Genomic DNA, 20,293 nt, shown 5'->3' with positions numbered 1-20,293 from the left:
GTTTTCAGAAACTAGATTTTAAGAATAATTATTTTGAGGCTTCTCATCGATGGATTAATGTTGCGCCCTCCAGAGAGGTGGCCTGCTCGACCCCACCTCCGCACCCCGAGCGGAGGGTGGAGGCACCGCGTTCGTGGTTCTGAACCGTGCCCGGTCGCCGCGGAGCGCGTCCAGTTCCGCACCGCGCTGCTTTCACGAAAGGAAACCGGCACAGCTGCATTCATGCGGGCTTTATTCGTTTGATAAATACAAGAAAATCTGCAGTCATCTATCAAAATATTATCTTAACAAGAATTTGAAAGATCTTTTAAAAAGATGTATTCACAGTCTGAATCATGTACAAAGCGGTGTCTGTAGAAGCAAAAGCCAGACAAGCAGCACGTGAGCGCAAATGACCCCCTGAATCAGCCTCCCAGCCCGCCGGTCACTCGGGAGAACGGACAGCCCCGCACTCGCCACTCCCGACAGTCGAGTTTGAAGCTGCCCTGTTGCAACAACTGTTTATTTTAAAAGGAAAATTGCTTTCTGGGAAATCTTCCCTGTTACTCAGATCGGACTGAAGTGCTCACACCACACTCCAGGGCCCAGGGCGGACCTGGCTACCTCCTCAGGGGAATGTTGCAGCTGCCCGAGGCCCTGGGGTTCATTTGGAGGTTTGAGGGGCTTTGAGGTGTTCATTTCAGCTCCAGGCTGATTTTTTAAAAATATTTTATTTATTTGCTTATTTATTTAGAGGGGAAGGGAGGGAGAGGGAGAGAAACACCAATGTGTGAGACACGTTGATTGGTTGCCTCATGCATCTCCCCCTACTGGGGGCCTGGCCCACAACCCAGGCAGGTGTCCTGACCAGGAATCTAACTGGTGACCTTTTGGTTCACAGGCTGGCACTCCAGCCACACCAGCCAGGGCTCCAGGCTAATTTTTAATACACAAACCTGAGGTGTTTCCCCCAGAAGGGAGGGCTGTTCAGATCAGGCTGTCTGGGTAGTTTGGGAACGCGAGCATGCCGGCAGCTTTGTTGGTACATGCAGCTCGGCAATTTCAAAAGGGGCATGAAGGGCTGAAACTGTTGTTTTTCACCTCCTGTGTTTGGGGAGTTAAAACACAGGGAGATTACAAGGATCACTTCTGGGCCCAAACTTATGATGGTGACACTGTTTCTTTCCAGGGCAAAACCCAATGTCCAGTCTTCAAGTCTCTCCCCAGACCCAACGTTCGGGGTGCCCTTGGAGGTGAGGGTTCCTAACAGTGGGCCAACCGCTCTTCATCGACTAGCCAAAGGCAAACTTAAAGAAAAAGGAGTACTTTAAGGATGGGTTTCAGGAAGAATCAAATCACCTTTCTAGCATCAGTTCTGTAAGCCCTCAGTAACAGCAACCGTGAGGGGGTCCCTGACAAGCACCCAGTATTTCGGAGAAGATGGTGCACACCGGAAAGGAAGGGATGGCAGCTGCACTCTGAGGGCGGAGCTTATTTGTCTGCGTCTTTACACTCCAGCAGCATGGAAGAGCCTGAACTCTTCTTTTCATAGTGACATCTAGACTTTTCCTTCCAGGGCCAGATGGCAAATGCGGGAACATGCAAGGCTGGGCACCGGGGGTGGGGGCCCAAATCAGAGGCTCCCTACAGACCCTGACCCGGAAGGCCTTATGTGGAAGCCTAACTTCGACCTCACATTCTACAAATTATGAACGAGGCTACTTATGGAGGGCTCTTTGAAGCCAAGAAAAGGAAAGCACTGAACGTATTATTTGTTCGAGCATCTACTACAGAAGGAGGGTTTTTAAAACCAAGGGAAACTTTTAGAAATGGGGATCCGAGCATTTAAGAGGAAAAACACCACCTGTTTAGTTGCTGCTTCTAGAGTGAAATCAGTAATTTGCTCAGTTATGAATGTTTCAAGCTGCTTCGAAAGCTTCTACTTCTGGCAAATTAATCACTGACAGTGAGAGCCATGATGCTGAGACTACACACGAACCTCCTGAGAATCAAGAACAGAGAAGTGAGCCCTTGGTACATGCACAGGCTAGTCTGTAGCACCACTCTGCACACAAACACGCTTCATTCTGAAGGTCGGTCAGACGGACACCGGTGGACACCTTTTCCTGCCGTCTTCCCTCTTCCCGCTGAGCGGGGTTGGCGTGGCTGGTCACGCTTGATCCTTGCTGTTGACGGGCCCCACAGCCACCCCAGCCACGTGAGGGCATGTCCTTAGTGGAATTTTTACTTTTCTCTCTCTAGTGACAATTGGTTTTTCATGGTGGAAGACCAGCATTTTGATACCTTCAATAAACAACTGAATTGATTCTAAAAAGAAAATCTGAAGAGAAAGTTCTGTGCCTGAGATCGGTGATTTAAAGAAATAAGATGTGTTCTCTCTACGCTGAGATGTGGTTCTGTCTTGTAGAAAGGGGCAGATTTGTCACCACCTTTCGACACAGGACACAGACAAAGGGTGGGTTCGCGCGCACACACACGCACACCACACAGCCTCTTCGGAGGAGCCTTTCACGAAAGATGCCCTCGCAGATGGACTACTCGAGATCAGCCCTCGAGACGGCTTCAGACCACAAGCTGGTACTCAGGTGGCTCTGCTGTAGCTGTTGAATCGTGCGCATTTCTAGAATACCCATGGTGCCACAGGTCTGCAGGGAAAAAGAGAATCTTGGAAAAGGGGGCTAAAAAAAAACAAAACAGAGATGAGAGAACCTACTACTCCCAGCCTCTTTCTTCGCACAACTTATTTCTCCTGCAGTTCTCAACTGCCCGGCGTGAGCCAGTCTCTGCCCACACTCAGGTTCGTTAGGACCAGCACACTAAGCCTGAAGTTAGTTTCTAAAGAATACTCCACGACAGAAAACAAATACTCTGAACTCCAAGAACCAATCCCAAATGAGACCGAGAGGCCGAGAGAAAGCAGGAGAAAGGAAGAGCTGGTCTTTCTCCAGCCACACGGAGGAACCAAGCTTTTCTCACAGACGCTTACAGTCCGGTCACCACGGCGAAGGGCTGCCTGTGGTAAAGGAAGGGCTGTGCCCAGCAAAGCTTCCCGTAGAGGTGTGCGCGCCCACAGGTGATGGCTCTGTTTATGTTCACCGTCCAATGGAACTGCACGGGCCCGGGCTCCACTGCCCAACTCACACGAAGGTCCACTGAAACCAAAGGTCAGGCAGGAGGGAAGCCACACAACACGCACTGAGAGGTCCTTGAGGAATAATCTGGATCTCCTCCTTCACATCTGCCCACAGGACATCAGCTCATTTTGTCCCACGGCTGCTGGAGGACCCTTCTTTCTTCCGTTGGCACCTGCTTCTCCCCCAGCTCACCAAGCGCAGTCACGGCTTTCTCCAGATTCTTGCTTTGTACTGATACACTTCATTCACAACTTTATAAACCAGTGGCTTCTGGCTATTGTTTTAAATTCTGACCTACTATCAGAGACAATGGGTTGTACTGCAAAAAGAAAAACCAGGACAGAAAGTGCTTCCCCAGCCATTTCACTCTTCTTTAATGCTACTGTCTTTGGGTTTCGTTGTATTTGCTACTGAAGAAATCAGAGAGCACGGCTGATAGCACTGATTCGTAACACAGTCTTCGCACCACGCAAAGTAAAATCCTAGAATAGTGGGATCATCTGCTACCACGACAGAGCTGAGCTGTCTTGTCTGCTGTATGAAAGAACTGCTTAGGGGGGGGGGCAAAGGGAGAGATGGGGGACAGAAGGCTTTGAGGGCCAGCAAACCTAGGACTATGTCTAAAAATTAGGAATTTGGGATAAACCAGAATTTACCTAAGGGTGATAGAGAATTGCTGAGTTAGAGTTCCATTATTTCCAGAAATCACTGCATTTGGAACCTGAGGTTAAGACTTTTAAGACAAAGCAACCTCAGAGAAACCCACACTGGCCTCGGGAGCAAATGGCAACCATAGATGGGGATGAGTCAGTGCTCGAGAACAAAGAGTGTCAAAATCAACTTATACATCTGACTTGACTCAAGGTGAAAAAAGAGTCTTATTTAAAAATGGTAAGTCGGCAGCAAAAAGTCTGAAAGTGAAAATCTGAACCCCTTTCCACCTTTCCATTTTGCTGCTGGTACCTGCTCTCCTTACAGTACCTCCTGAAAAGGTTTAGAATTGAGTATAGACTTAGTAGGCTGATTTTCAACGTGTGATTTAAGATGACGAGTCCTGTTTGGTTTAAACCCCTTCATTTAACCTTGGTAACGGTAGTCCTGAGAGTCTGCAGTGCTGATGGAAGCCGCGTGGGCCAAGCATCAGCCTGCTGGTGGCAGCACGGCGGCGCCTCGGCCCATCGCTTTTCCTCGGCCTTGTCCCGCAGATCTGGTGGTTTCTGCACCAAGGGACTCCGTCCGTCCACCACAGTAATGTATGTTCAGAACCATTTTCTGTAGACACCTCCTTCCAGTACCCAGTAGTGCAGGTGGTCGGGAAGACTTGGAAGGAAGCTGCAAAAAATCCAGCTGGCAATCTTGACTTTGTTAGGTGTGGACACAGGAAAATCAAGTTTGTCCTTCCAGGTTTTATTATAGTTAAAGGAGAAAAATCCATGGGAGTCTAATCACAAATCCGCTAAATATAAAATTGATGGAATGCTAACTGGTCCATAAAGGGCTGCACAAGGTAATCTGTGGCGAAGTAGAAAACCAGCCCGAAGGTGATGGAGATGGGAAGAGCCGGCAGCGCTTTCTTGAAAATGGCGAGGAGTAGTAATGTAAGGCACAGGCCCTGGGGGGGAGGGGGGGAGACACAAACTCAGGTGTAATTATGAAAGTATTCTGTGCAAAACAACTCAATCACAAGTCTTGGTTTCAATTTAGATAATCAAACACAATCCTTTAAGGTTAAATTTTAGGACATTAAACCTGGGAACAACTTTCATTTTCCTTTGCAACACAGAGTTCACAATGAACAGATTCTTGATTCCTCAACCCCTAATTCTAGGTAAGGATTAGAACCTAAAAATAAATAAAACTATTTTTGAAAAAAATTAAATACGACCAAAATTTCTATCTAAAATATTGAATTGGCTACTATGAATTTAGTTTGGCTAAAATCCCAGAGGTGAAGAGCATTTTTTTATTCTGGGGTGGAGGCTGGGGGACAAAGATGCGCACTGAATATGCCAATAAAAGTTTATGAAAAGTATATTGCTGCTTTCTTGGGAACACGGACCAGCCATATACTATAGTCCATTTTTTACTGTGGTTACCGAGGTACTAACTATAAGTTCGGAAGGCTAAGCATCATTTCAGTTTATCCAGAACAAGTAATTTCCTTCTTAAAAGATACAACACACCCAGAAAACTCACCTCAAAAAAGAAATGAAATACATGAAAATTCTGCCTGGTTATATTATCATTATAAACCACAAGAGTAATCACAAGATAAATGCAATGTAAAGGCTCTCATCTAACTCCGCCTGCATATGAAACATCAGAGATTCTATCTTCAGTGAAAAAAAAAGGCGTAAGAAATATCTTGAGAGTTATTTACTTAAATCACAGTTTTGAAGGCTCCAAGGTTCCTGCTGTGGCTCCATAAGCAAGATCCACGGGAGGCATCATGTTAACTTCTTTCGCCTCCTGCTTCCTGCCCAGAGGAACCCATGTGCTGAGGTGGTCGCATTAAATGCAAAAGCACCACCACACTCAGGGACTAAGTGAGGACCTGCTCGCCCCTTTCAGACACAGCTGGTTTTCTACACATCTATGCTGCCCGAAGCAGCGGTTTCTAATCAGAAGCACTTACCACGATTTCCTGCGGAACTTTAAAAATAAGATATACTATTGAAACAAATTAAATAAGAATGCCTCAGGGTGGGAACACACAGTTTTCAAAGGGCCCAGGTGATTTTAACGTGTGGCCACTCGGAGAACTACTTAGGTGGGGTCTGATCATTTGCTGTACAAAATCCCCAGATGACGGGAACATCAGCCCAGCCGGGGTGAAAACGGGACTGCCCCCAAGCGGTGGCATCATCAGAGTTTTGAGGTGAGGTGTTCTGACACATTTTCATGAGTGTATACTTACAATTAATATGGCTACAAAACAGGCTATGGTTGTGTTCCAATCTCCACTGGCTGTTGCAGAAGCTTTACCGACTAGAACACTGTAGAAAATGAAATCTCCTAATCCAAGTTTCACTCCCCCTAAAAGGAAAGATTACAAACATAAAAAGTTTGTAACTCTTTGCTATGATTTCACAATTCAAAAATGTCACTGCTCCACTCCACCCTGCACTGAGTAAGAAGTCAGGAAATGATATCATACAAAATTAGGCTTGAGCTAGGTTTTCTCTCTTTTTTTCACAATAGAAGTTTCAGATTCTGTGGCTGACTGTGTGTGTGTGTAAGATTTTATTTGTTTGTTTTTGGAGAGAGGGGAAGGGAGAGAGAAAGAGAGGGAGAGAAATATCAAATGGTATTGCCTCTCACACACGTCCATCCGGGGACTTGGCCCAGCACCCAGGCATGTGCCCTGACTGGGAATCAAACCGGTGACCGCTTGGTTAAGAGGCTGGTGCTCAATCCATTGAGCCACACCAACCAGGCCATAAATGCTGCTTTTTAAAAGGTTGTTCCAGACAACCTATGGACTTTTTAGAAATTAGTTTCTAATGTAAATGGAGACTTTTATGTTGTAAGTAACCATAAGTCTGGTTTAAAACACTAACACAGTCAGAGATGGCTGTGTAGGAGTGGATGCTAAGAAGATGAGAGAATGTCGATTATTAGTTTATATTGGTCCCAGAAAAAGAAAATATGAATCTGAAGTTAGAAGGAGCTTGCCAACAAAGAAAATACTAATGTAAAAGGCTGAGGCATTCAAATCCATAGGTTTCTTACAGCGAAGAGTGAAAAATATTAGTATTTCTACACAAGCATATTGCAGCTATGAAGTCTTATTGTAAAAACAATTTCAAATAAATCTTTGACCTTATAAAACGAATGCCAAAGGGCCAATTTAAAAAACCTGAGGAAAACCTGGCCCAGTAACACATGGAGCTATGAGAAAAGCACCGACTATTGGTACTTGCCACTAAAAGCTGTGCTGTCACATAGAATTAGACCGCCAGGCTCTCGAGTCACTTTGTCTGGGGAGAGGGGGATGCTGCAGCACCTAAAGGAACCCATGACCTCCCCCACCCCCCGAGGGGGTGCACGCACTTTCCTCGGGGTCCTCGCTGGCGACGATGCTGCTGGAGAGCTCCTGCACGGCAGCTCGCGACTCCGTTGTAGAGTGGTGGGGGCCCAGGCGGCTGTCCCTCTGGGCCTCCCACTCTTCACTGAAGCCACCATCATCATTCTCTGCCACGGGGTCTTGGGACTCACTCTCTGTGCCTGCAGGAGAAAGCAGAAAATGCCAATATACACCTCTAATATTCAGAAAAAATCTTAATGTCTTTAAGAAAATTACGTGGAAGTAGTTATTACTTGACTGTCACTGTAACTGGGATGGGTGGCCCTGAAACCACAGAACACGGGCTGTAGCGCGGCCTGCTGGCTGCTTACACAGCAGCCAGCCCCCCACCCCTTTTCCTGAGGGCAGAGTCTGACGTGTTTGGGTTTCCACCGCTCCCTCCAGCATGCGTCTGGTGGTAAATCCCGATGGAGCCAGCCACGTGCGGCACTCCCACCCCTCCTCTCCCCGGTGAGAGCTCTGAGGCTGCGGGTTTGGTGCTGGTCAGTGTGTGACGCGGCAAAGTGTGCTGGGAGTTCGGGGGGATTTCCCTCACTGTTTAAGATAAACTTAGGGAGACACTACCACCCCTCTGTTCCCCCGGGTGTTGTTCTATCTGGACAGGATGCCTGGAACAGCACTTGTTATCTGTGACCACGAGGAGCAGGGGCCAGGGCCAAGCCTATACCTAAGGGCGGCACAGCAGGAAGACGGAAAGAACCTGAGCCCTTGGCAACACCAGTGAGCCACAAAATCAACCAGTCACACAGACGTCCACACCTCAGGATTCTGGGCGCGTGAGAGAACACATTCCCTCTCTGTTTAAAGCAAGTGAGTCGGGTTTTCTGATGTCCACGGCTAAAAGCTTGTAACCGGTGGCACTGGCTCTAGTGACTGGGTTACAAAAGGGGACCATTCTTGGCAGCGGGAGGGGGAGGGAGGGGGGGAGTGCGTTTTTAATGGGCCAGTCATTCCCTCACAATGTCGGCTGGTCCGGCTGAGCATTGTGAGCCTAACGTGCCAATCTCGAGAATGATCTGCACATCAAAAATAATTAAAATGCGTTAAGTGAAGTTGATCATCCTTTCCTTTTTTTTAAAAGGAAAAGTGACACGTGCTCACAGCAGAGGTAGATTTACCACGAATAAATAAAGCCTGCACACTTCAGGCCTCGCTTTGCATGGATTGTTTTTTCTGGGAGGGGCCCTCACTATTTTATATTTATAATTTGTATTCTTTTTCTTAACCAGGACTCCACAAAACTGGAATCTTCCCTGGTTTGGAGTTTATAAAATAGAAGCATAAGATCATAAATAAAAACAGCAGTCCCTGCCCTGCCCCGCCCCTCCCCTCCTCACTCCCACTTTCAGCCCTTTCAGCTGTTTCTTTTGGCGTCAGCCTCCGCAATTCCTGATCAGCAGCACGAGCACAGCACCATATCTGATGTTTTTGTTTCAGGTTAAAACTCAGTTGCTTCCTTCAGAGAAATAAAGCATAGCTCCCATACTCGTGCATGCATGCAAATTTAATTCTCCCTATATTCTCAGTATGTCATAATTTTATGGTAGGTTTTTATACTATCATAACGCAAACAGTATTTACTACTGAACTATTTTACTACAACCAGAATATGCTCTAATTACATATGCTTCTTTTGTATGAGTTCCTCCCCGCTGCCCAGAAAACTGCCTCATTTCCCCCATAACTAATTCTCTGTGTATTATGACCAACTCATCCTCAAACTCCTAACAGAGCTGACACTCAGATAACCCCCCGCGCTGTTGTGTGGTCCTTGTACAGACACCCCTCTCGGAGTCCTGCGCCCGTGTGCTCCAGCCTAGTATCTAGCTCCTCCAGCAGTGGCTGTCAACTAGAGGGCGGTGCCTCCCCTCCAGGGGGTGTCTGGGAACGACTGTGATGGGGGAGGTCTGGTTACCCTCACACCTTGAAATCACTATGGGCACTTATTTAGTGGGCGAGGAGCCAGAAACGGTCCAAGTTCTGCACTGTGAGAAGCCCCACACCGCGAAGCACTGCCCCGCCCAAAAGACCAGCAGCAGGCCCACCAAAGAACACTGCGGTTCATCCAGCTCCTCCTCACTTCAAGGCCCTTGCCCATGTTTCCTCTTCGGGAAAGCTCTTCCCTTCCTGAGCTGGCCATCCATTGCCACTTCCTCAGGGAAGCCTTCCTTGACTTTCCAGAAGAAATGAGATGCCTGTACTATCTTTCATAGCAACTCACACTTCTCCTTGATAGGACTTATCACAGCTGTATGAATTACTTGTTGAATGCCTGTATCTCCCCAAATAGGCTATAAGCTCCAGGGGGTTGGGATACCTCCCTCCAGCGCTATACCCTCAGTGCCCAGCACAATTATCAGACATACAGTCAGGTGCTCAATCAACATCTGTCAAAAGAATAAAGCCTTCGTGTGCCAAACACACACTCACACTCACATACAATATAAACCTATATATTCATAAACAACCAACCTTTTAATTTTCTTTAGCTTAGCACACATTAAAACAATAACCAGACTTGTAGCAATTACTTCCAATATATTTCCTACTTCTCTACCAGGTCTACTGCTGGTGCAACTTCATCTTGTTCTGCTGCCTTGCTCGCCGCAGAATGAGCCTGATACCTCCGGGCCTCCAGCAGGAGTTTTCTCAGTCACCCAACAGCTTCAACAGCAGTTCCCTCGACTCTATAAAACCTAAATGCTTCCTTTCCTGACAAGGAGGAACTCGGGTAAGGCCCCTTTCACTTCCCTCCCCACCCTTTATTCGGCCTGTTTTTCAGCTTCCTCCTAAGGTCAGTCTTTTGCTTTTCTTAAAAAGTTTCCTTTTTCTTGACTATGGATAGTTTTGTTGGTCACCTCTTCCCAACACCAGCTCCTAACCTAAGTTCTCCTTAACGTCGTCTGCAGGCTCTGCGCCGGACCTTTCAACCTCCCGCCCCAGGCCTTCGCCACTGGCCCCTCCGGAAGGCCAAGTCCACCGGGGAGATTTCATCTTCTCGGTATAAACAGCATCACATATGAAAGTAAAATTATTTTTAAGTTACTCTGGCCATGTCAGTCAAGAGATTCTCATTTTTAACATGTTTGGAGGGAGAGCATACTTTTTCTTTTTAAAATCGGCCTCAACTTGAACCTTCCCATAATGGTATTAGTGGGATTCCATGGCAGAAATTCTTAGCCTACGGTGCTCTGGCTGTCCTGTTGGGTTTGCAGAATCTGATCCCCTTAATATTTCTCTCTATTACTACAGCTTTCAGGAGACTTTCAACGGAATCTATGACCAAAGAAAGAGGTTAAAATCACCACTTTATAACTCATTGTCAGTCTGTAAGATGACTATGACCCTAAAAAAACAGGACATTACCAAATGAAAGTCACCTACCTTGTGCATTATAATTGGAGTTTTTGGACACTTTCCTTTGGGCTTCTGGGTCTCCTTTCGCCATAGTCACCAGCCACACCATCGTTGCTGTTGAGAAAGACAGAAGTCCAGGTAAGCACGGGAAACACAGGAGGAAGTGCATGGAGAGAGAACAGGCCCTTAGTTCTCTACACAGATCACCAATCCCCTCAATTCACCCTTCTGAATCCTTAACAATCAGAGGTAAATGTATATTAAAAACCACAAAATGTTCTCTTTGATTTTGGCACATAAAAAAATTCTGAAACTGAATGTTACTGTAGCTTTAAAACTGCAGCTGCTATTGTAAAACGGTTCATCATTTACAGTTCCTGAAAAGTAGCCAAAAGAAAAACTGGTCAGGCCAGCAAGATTCCACTGAGACAATAGGTGGACTAGTTGAATATCCTGAAATGGCATAAATTCAATGATAAAAATTACTTCTTGGAACCAAATCAGAGAACAAACATGGGCTCCCAAGAGTTTCAGATGTTTATTATAATTCTAAAAATGCATGGAATAAGTTTCCTTCATATTATGTCTCACTTCTGGGACTTTTAATACTACTAACCCACATTATACAGAGAGAATAAGAAAAAAGGTTGAAAGCAATAAACCAAGGGGAGAGTCCACTGGCCTCTTTTATGTCCCTTCCACAAATACGTACCTATATAAATCTAAGTACACACGCACACATCTCTGTTACATATCAGTTGAGAGACAACGTGAATACCTTAAAATGGCAAATGGCTTCTCCTATATTGCAGGGGAATGAAAAATGGCCCAGATGCTCCTGGGTGGGAATTTGGGAACATTTAACAAAATTACATATGCATTAACCCTCCAACCCAGGAATACCACTTTTGGGAATTTATCTTGAAAATACACCAACAATAATATAAAAATACATGAAAACACATACCATAAGGGCTACGGCAAGACCCAAAAGCCCAATCCAGTCAGAGTAAGCAATTTTAAACAAAATACTTGGCATCTATGTCTCCCTGGCTTTCTATCATTGATTTTATAATTATACCGATGTTCCTAATACTCTTATAATATAAAGGAAATGTACAATCAAAGAGGATGAAGGCTGTATAGTAGGCACACTTATTCGTGGCTTTGTTACTTGAGGTCAAACAAGTTACATCATACAGTGATGTCACACGATGAACTGATCGAAGCCAGCATAAGCCAACCAGGCAGGACCCTGTTCAACTGAATCCAAACCCACGTAAGAGAAACAGAAAGGCAACCATCATGCACAAGGCTTATGGATTTCTGTAGCCTTCTTGGCAACAAAGGCAGCAGGTATTTATTTGATCTATGCAAGTATGAAAAAATACTGCTACAAACTCCTTTAACATTTAATATCACTACAGAAACTAGGGGTCAATAGACTCTTTCTATAAAAGGCCTAATAGTAAATATTTCAGGCTTGTGGGTCACATCTGGTCCCCGTCACGTTTTCTTCTTTATTCTTGTTTCTTTATTCTTCTGTTCAAGAACCTTTCAGGATTCTCCAGGGATTATGAAAAGCGTACAGAGATCTAAACCAGGCACTCTAAGCTGTAATCCGCCTTTCCAAACTCTTCCAAGTACTCTCCCCATTTTGTACTTCATGTTCTAGTCAAACTGAACACTTTAAATTTATATAGAGATCCGACATTTACACCACCAATCCATTCTTTGTGACAAGCCCACATTGGGAGTCCATTTCCATCTGTGCTTGCTGAAATCCAAACCATCTTTAAAAGATTCAATCAAAATGTTCTCTTCCAGGAACTCTCCCCTGATTCCCCAGCCAGATTTTCCCTCTTTTGAACTCTCTCTACACTTTCATTGTGTCTCTTCTGAATCTGATAACATTCTGTCCTGGATGTCACTCATGTATATACCTGTCCTATCTCACCTCTAAACTGTAAGCAAATGAGCTAAGGGAAGGTAAAGTAAAGGATCTTACTTATCTTTATGTCCCTCACAGTGCTCTGTGGGAGATTGGGTCAATGCCCATTTGAAAGATGGGAAGAGGCCCTGGCTGGCATAGCTCAGTGGATTGAGCGCGGGCTGCGAACCAAAGTGTCGCTGGTTTGATTCCCAGCCAGGGCATATGCCTGGGTTGCAGGCCATGACCCCCAGCAACCGCACATTGATGTTTCTCTCTCTCCCTCTCCCTTGCCTCTCTAGAAATAAATAAATAAATAAAATATTTAAGAAAAAAAAAAAGAAAATGTTTCTCTCACACATCAATGTTTCTCTCTCGCTCTCACTCTAGCTCCATCCACTTTCTAAAAAACTGAATAAATAAAATATATATAAAAAAAGAAAGATGGGAAGAGTATGACTAAAAAAAAAGGCAAACCCATTCTGAAGGAACAGTACAATTCTTTCATAAGCGAGGGCAAGGGTCACCTGCAATATATGTATATAACAAGTACTCAGTAACACTTGCCCAATAAGATTTCAAGTGAGAATACTGGCTTCCCAACCTCTAAATATTTCTTCTATCTGTACACATATTAAAAACTCTTGAACCAGTGTCAGGTAGAAGACAGTGATTTTCAAGGAAAACAGAGACTTGCAGGAGTCCCATTAAAATGCCGTGCGTTCAGGAGAGACAAAGCACCAGGACAACGACCGCATTTACATGTGTCAGTCCCTACACACTCTAAGCTGTTTACTAATTTAACACCATCCCGGAATACTCACAGGAGTAAATGAGGGCTGGAAATAGAGTTTCATTTCTCTCCTGAGCTGTTTCAACCAGCATACGAAGTGGGCCTTTTGGACACAAAACAGCCACTAAATCTAGAAAGAAAAATAGAAATGACATCTGAAAAAAAGTATTGGCTAAACTTGTAAATGGGTGTGTTAGAGAGAAATCAACCAGCAGACAAAGTTTAATTTTTTCTTACGCAAACAGATGTGGAACGAATATGAAGTAAACAGCAGGTAAACTGACGGAGGGGCAACCTAAACAAAATACACAAAACCATACCGAGGGCCTGTGCAAATTTCATTTTCATTTTGACTATTTGGTTAGTTTACAACGTATCATCACTGGGTTCTAGGAATAAGTCTTCCCAGTTTGAAGAAAAGAGTCAGAGATAATAAGACGGAACTATTCTAAAGCAGTAAGTACACTTGTCAATTTCCAGTAAGGTGAAACAGGGACAAGTCATTTCCAAACAAACCCAACCTATGAGACACAGAAGCTTTACTCTAAGAGGAAGTTAATAAAGGTATTTGATTAAACTTTTCAAAATATGAAGAGCAGAGAAGAGATTTGTCTCCTCTCCTTTTAAAAGGTAGTATATGTACTTATGGGAGCTTAAAACAAAAGGGAAATAAATTTAAACATAACAAAATAACTAATAAACCTTTCCATGAGAGAGTTTAACATTTCTTTAGTTCTCCTGTCAAAGGCACTTCATGTTTAGGTTTTAGAACAAATGTATTTTCACAGGACAGCAACTCAGAGAGAAACAATATGCCTAAATGATTTTTTAAAAATATTTTATTTATTTATTTTAGAGAGGGGAAGGGAGAGGGAAAGAAACATCACTGTGTGGTTGCCTCTCGTGTGCCCCCTACTGGGGACCTGGCCAGCAACCCAGGCATGTGCCCTGACTGGGAATTGAACTGGCGACCCTTTGGTTTGCAGGCCAGCACTCAATCCACTGAGCCACATCAGCCAGGGTTGCCTAAATTATTCTTGATTCTACCATCATCTCTTTCCATCAACAGCAATTTTTCTTACATTTTCTGTCATGAAAATTCAGAATGTAGAAAATTCGAACATTTAAAAATATAAAATGGGTACTGCTACATTTGTGAAGGAAGACTTAACAGTGTGTGTTGACATTACAATCACTTAGATGCATTTAGTTAAAAACCCTCACGCTTTCAAACGGTCATGTCTGTACACTACTGCTGCTACTAATGTAACAAAACACACACACGCAAGAAATCGCTACTCTCACTGCTTCTACTGCTTCCACTGCAGTTCGTTTTGGATAAAAGAAGGGAAATTTGCTGCACTCCAAAATAATGAGATTTTCAACCTGCTTGAAGCTGCATGTCTTGTCACTATCTTGGTTTTATGACACCCTTCTTCTTGTAGAACTGCTAAGCAATAAACTCCCTTATTTTTAGAGTAATTGAAATGAATTAATAACCTTTGTGACAAAATAAAGTGTATTGAGACCTGGTGAAAAGTGAAATTGAGAACCATCACTTTACATCAGTGATTTGCAACCGGCAGGCCGCGAGGATTCCTAAAGCGTGTGACACCTGACAAGGTAGGCAGTCGGGGCGCTGACCTCCTTGCCCTCAGCGTGCCAGGTAAGAAAATGGCAACACCCAACACAACAACAGCTGTTCTGTGTAATGAACCAAAATTATACCTGCTGTTTTGTAAGATCAGCAAAAAATATATTTTTTGGTGTGCCACAGAATTTTAGTAATTAGTTTATGTGTGCCATGAGATGAAAAAGGTAGGAAACTGCTGCTCTAAATATTAGATACAAAAGTCTTGTATTATAGAGGAACTCAAAGCTCTAGAGGTAATCATATTTGTATAATGTTTGGAAGAAATAAAGGGTTGATGGAGAGAAAGAGTAATGTAGTAGAAAGAATACTGAATTTGGGATTCTCATTCTATATCAAACAGTGTAAGCTTGGGCAAATACTTTACCTTTAAAAACTTCAGGATTCTTAGCAGTAAAACAAGGACCACTGCCTTGCTTACTTCACAGGATTATACCAAAAAAAAAAAAAGTAACAGCTAATATTTATTGACAGATACTGTGCTATGTGTATTTTATGTATTGTTCAATTTAACCTGCCTAATAACTGAGACTTAGGGCTTAAGTAATGTGTCTGTGGCCACGTAGCTAGTAAGTGACAGAGTAGAAGAGACTGGATTTGAACTCAGGAAGTTCTTCTCCAGAACTAGTATTTTATTTTTAAATATCCAAAATGGAACCAGGCTCATCATTACTCTTCACTACAATTCCCCGATTATGGAAATATGGCATGTTTAATTAAATTCTAACTTGCTCTACATGTCATATTGGTGCTCATGCCTGCAGCCTGAGACTGCTAAGGAAGGGGAAAGTTCCACTGAACACCTTGTTCAGAGCCCAGCATTGTGTATTTTTAGGAATGAAATGTTAATGTCATCATTAACAATGTCTGGAGCCCTGGCTGGTGTGGCTCAGTGGATTGAGTGCTGGCCTGCAGTTCGAAGGGTGGTCAGTTTGATTCCTGGTCAGGGCACATGCCTGGGTTGTGGGCCAGGTCTCCAGCTGAGGGTGTATGAGAGGCTCCCAATTCATGTTTCTCTCTCACATCCATGTTTCTCTCCCTCTCGTTCTCCTTCCTTTCCCCTCTCTCTAAAAAACAAAATATTAAAAAACAAAAACAAAAACCCAGTGTCTGGAACTCCAAAGTGGATAAGGTGAGACCTGTATTGTAGCTTTAATATGTACAGAGACACATGTAACCTTGATTTATATTTTGGGTATTTGTGAGGCGAGACATTCTCATAGCTACATCCCCCAAAGAGGAAAACCTTGCATAAGTAGGTGCTGTTGCTACCACTGGCAAACCAGATGTCTAGACCATTGGCAATGGCCCAAGAACCTATAAAAATGCACAGGTGCAGCCAGGTGTTGGCCAGTGGAAGTTAATGACCACCTCAACTTCACCTAATTGTGCTGACCCTCAGATTCCATTCTTCCGTCAAGGACGTGGGGATAAGGAATGACAAGCAGCAGTTCTCCAGTGAGCTCCATCACATGTAGTATGGACACAGTCCATAAAGTGCTCAAACTTCCACTGCTGTTCACCTACTTCATCCTGAAGGGCTCCTGAGTAGCCAAGGGTCCCAGAGAGAGGTGACATTCTCTAGTACCTTGTCAAATAACAAAGAACTGAGGAGGGGCCAACAACCTCTCCTGTTGGTGGGGTATTCTACAGGGCCCAGACTTAGCTCTCTCCTGTAGGTAACATTCTGGACTTAGCCCGGAGGCCCTGGTGGCTGGGGTGAACTTGTAGAATGCTGCCTCCATGATACAGAGAACATGAAGTGGAAGGATCTGGAGCGTCACACATCCTGAAGGTATGCGAGAACCTGGGCCTGGGAGAGCTCTGTATGCAGTCGGAAACTGCCATTCTAATGGTGCACAGCATGGAACTGAGATGGGAGGTTTCTCACACCAGAAATCCATGATCATCATGGATGATCATCATGGTCATCAATTTATGATCATCATGGATGGTCCAGAGACTTCAGGAGATACGAGAGGAGGTTGCTAAAGCATCTACAGCAAACGACTCTCTGGGGGCAGGGAGAGGGAGCGCCAAGGGAGTGGCTGTTGTATTACAATTTGGACAGATTGTAGAGCCTTTGCTGTGGGAGGCCCCAATCCCAGATGGGCGTTTTGTGAGTAACAGTATGAAAAGGTTTAGGTAAAATTTGTAAGTGACGAATATGATGCCTACAGATTCCCCAAAATGCATAAATAGTATTGGGGCTTGTTTTAACATTGTGGGTGCAGAGAGGGTCAATTGCTATTTTTTGACAGTGTCAGAGATGCAGAAGCCCTCAGTTTACCAAATAATAATAATTTTCAGGAATTTAACTGGAGTGGCAGGACCCCCCTTTTCTGAGCTCCTTCCTGAATATTTGTATGTCCTCAAAAAGGAAGTCCAATGAATCTCTGCACAGGATGACATCATCAGTGTGACGTTATTCCCGTGCTTCTGGAGAAAGCTGGATGTGGTTAAGATGTAGCCGGCAAGGACTATGTGCAATGCTGGGACTGCGGAAGTACCCCACAAGTAGTTAGGTAAAGACGTTATGCGTCCCTCTGAAGGTAAAGGCAAATTGGTGGTTGAAAAAGGCAGTGAACAGAACACATCAGTACAATCTCTGACCACACAGTGTTTACCAGTTGCTGGTCAGATTGAGTTCAGAACTGGCATCCTCAATCATAGCTATGGAATAACTGATGAGTACTCTGCAGACTATCAAGTACTAGTATACAACCTAAGTCATTACGAAAGTCAGCCATAGATAGTATACGACTTTAGTTTTATATGAGAACAGAACCAATCCAATTTTAGTTTCACAGACTTTTTCTTTGTCAATCAAGTAGGGATAATGAGGCTTCCTATTATAGGTCCCCTGACATTTTGATAAGCAACTGTATAGGAATGAAAGAGTACTACCTAGTTATAATACAGGAACCACACACTGCCTCTACAAATGGATCTCTTTGGCTTTCACACAGGGCAACAGCCAGAATACACATCTGTACAGCCGCTGTGGTTATTCATGGCTAGGGTACATTCTGACTGTTCACAACCCATGTGACACTGGGTGGTACTGAATTTCAATCCCACACTACCCAAAGAAGTTTTATTTTGAAAAGAATAATTCTACTCAAGTTGACTTATAAAAAACAGGTAACCTGATTTTGATTTTAAAAATTAAATGAGCCCTAGCTGGTGTGGGTCTGTGGATTGAGCACCAGCCTGCAAACCAAAGGGTTGTGGGTTTGATTCCCAATCAGGGCATATGCCTGGGTTGCCAGCCAGGTCCCCAAACAAGGGACATGCAAGAGGCAACCACACACTTATGTTTCTTTCCCTCTCTCCCTTCTCTCCCCTCTGTCTAAAAATAAATACTTTTAAAAAAATTAAATGAGCATTTTATGTGTTAAGCACGCTGCTAGTGCTTTTTGACATATATTCTGAACTCTTACTATACAACTCTGGGAAACACTTCCCATTTTCCCAATGAGGAAACTGAAGCTCAAACAGCCTGAGTCACTTTCCTAAGGTCATAAAGGTGGACAGAGTAGAGACAGAATTTGAATCTCAGTCTTCTGACCAGAAATCTGTGGATCCCTCCACTAGTCTATCACCGAGTTAAACTGGAAGTGGTAATAAAACATTTTTTAAGAACTTAACCTCAAAAAAATTGAAATTCTTATATGAAAAACATACCATAGCTAATTAATTATTTACTGAAGTCCTGTGGGATATAACCACTATCGTTTTTGTAAGTCAAGATAACTGGGAAGGAAAACACACCAGTGAGGTCTTTCTATGATAACCAAAGTATCCATCCGTCTTGGGTTTTACCATATACTGAAATCACCGCCAAGATGAGCCACGCAGTCCATTCTGGGAGGTACTTGATAAACACCAAGGCCATGAGGGCGCTGATCATGATGAGATAGGCCTGCTGGAGTCGCAGAGGGCCTTTCCAATGAATGGCAATCATTCCCACCACGCCAAAATTCCAGATCAGGAGTGCAACAGTGATATAGTCCATGGCAACGTTGTAGGTTTTAAACACTTCCCTAAATAAATTAAACAGAGATGTAATATGATTTATGTACAATAATTTTTATCAAAGCACTGCTTAGAACTAGGGTTCCCAAACATTTGATATTCATATCACATCTTCATATTTTTATATCTTATATCAACTATGCTGTTATTTAACATTTTTCTTTAAATTAATTCACTTTTTTCCTAAAGTTATTTTAACAGAAAACTCTACCATTCATATAAATGGGAAACCAGTACCACAGAATCTCCATATCTAAGATTCTGTTCCTATTCTGATTGCTTAGTTTGTTTTTTTAGATTCAGTTAATTGATGACAGTTGTGAATTTGTTGCCTTTTTAATGTTCATAGTTTTTATCTTCTTTTTCTTAAATAAGTCCTTTTAACATTCCATATAATTATGGTTTGGTGATGATGAACTCCTTTAGCCTTATCTTGTCTGGAAAGCATTTTATCTGCCCTTCCATCCTAAAATGAAAGCTTTGGTAGATAGAGCAATCTAGGTTGTAGGTCCTTGCTTTTCATCACTTTGAATACTTCTTCCCAGCCCCTTCTTGCCTGCAAAGTTTCTTTTGAGAAATCAGCTGATAGTCTTATGGAATCTCCTTTGTAGGTAACTAACTGCCTTTCTCTTGCTGCTTTTAATATTCTCTTTATCTTTAACCTTTGGCATTTTAATTATGCTGTGCCTTGATGTGTTCCTCCTTAAATCCAATCTCTTTCGGACTCTCTGGGCTTCCTGGAAGTCTACTTTCTTCGCCAGATTGGGGAAGTTTTCCTTATTTTTTTAAGTAAGTTTCCAATTTCTTGCTCTTCTTCTTCTGCTGGCATCCCTATGATTTGGATGTTGGTATATCTGGAGATGTTCCAGAGGCTTCTTAGTTTATCTTCTTTTTGAATTATTTTTCCTTCTTGTTCTGATTGAATGCTTTTGTTTTACTTATGTTTCAAACCATTGATTTGATTCTCAGCTTCAACCTCTCAACTGTTGATTCCCTGTACATTTTTCTTTGTTTCACTTAGTGTAACCTTCATTTCTTCCTGGGTCTTTTTTATGCTATTGCCATACTCAGTGAATTCTTTGAGCATCCTGATAACCAGTGTTTTGAACTCTACATCTGATAGGTTGGTTATCTCTGTTTTTGTTTAATTCTTTTTCTGGAGATTTGATCTGATCTTTCATTTGGGCCATATTTCTTGGTCTCCTCAATTTGGCAGCCTCCCTGTGTATTAGATAGAGATGCTTTGACTCCCTGTCTTAGTAGCGTGGCCTACTGTAGAAGGGCATACCTGTAAATCGTGTGG

At 43.4% G+C, this 20,293-nt stretch overlaps 1 protein-coding gene across 1 annotated transcript in view; it reads right to left on the bottom strand.

Annotated features, from left to right (window-relative positions):
* Positions 1–215: 215 nt before the first annotated feature.
* Positions 216–20,293, bottom strand: part of PSEN1 (presenilin 1) — a 60,571-nt gene continuing 40,493 nt past the window's right edge. The window contains exons 7-12 of the mRNA XM_045822242.1: positions 18,778–18,998; positions 13,333–13,431; positions 10,606–10,692; positions 7,188–7,361; positions 6,052–6,170; positions 216–4,746 (exon numbers count right to left, since the gene is read on the bottom strand). Of these exons, the coding sequence (XP_045678198.1) occupies positions 4,591–4,746; positions 6,052–6,170; positions 7,188–7,361; positions 10,606–10,692; positions 13,333–13,431; positions 18,778–18,998 (856 nt within the window). The 3' untranslated portion in view covers positions 216–4,590. The remainder of the gene's footprint in view (positions 4,747–6,051; positions 6,171–7,187; positions 7,362–10,605; positions 10,693–13,332; positions 13,432–18,777; positions 18,999–20,293) is intronic.

The sequence above is a fragment of the Phyllostomus hastatus genome, unplaced genomic scaffold, assembly GCF_019186645.2.
Source record: "Phyllostomus hastatus isolate PE091 unplaced genomic scaffold, TTU_PhHast_1.1 phas_scaffold_501, whole genome shotgun sequence".
Lineage (NCBI taxonomy): Eukaryota > Metazoa > Chordata > Mammalia > Chiroptera > Phyllostomidae > Phyllostomus > Phyllostomus hastatus.
The sequence above is the reverse complement of the archived record's forward strand: the minus strand, read 5'-3'. Positions and strand labels throughout refer to the sequence as shown.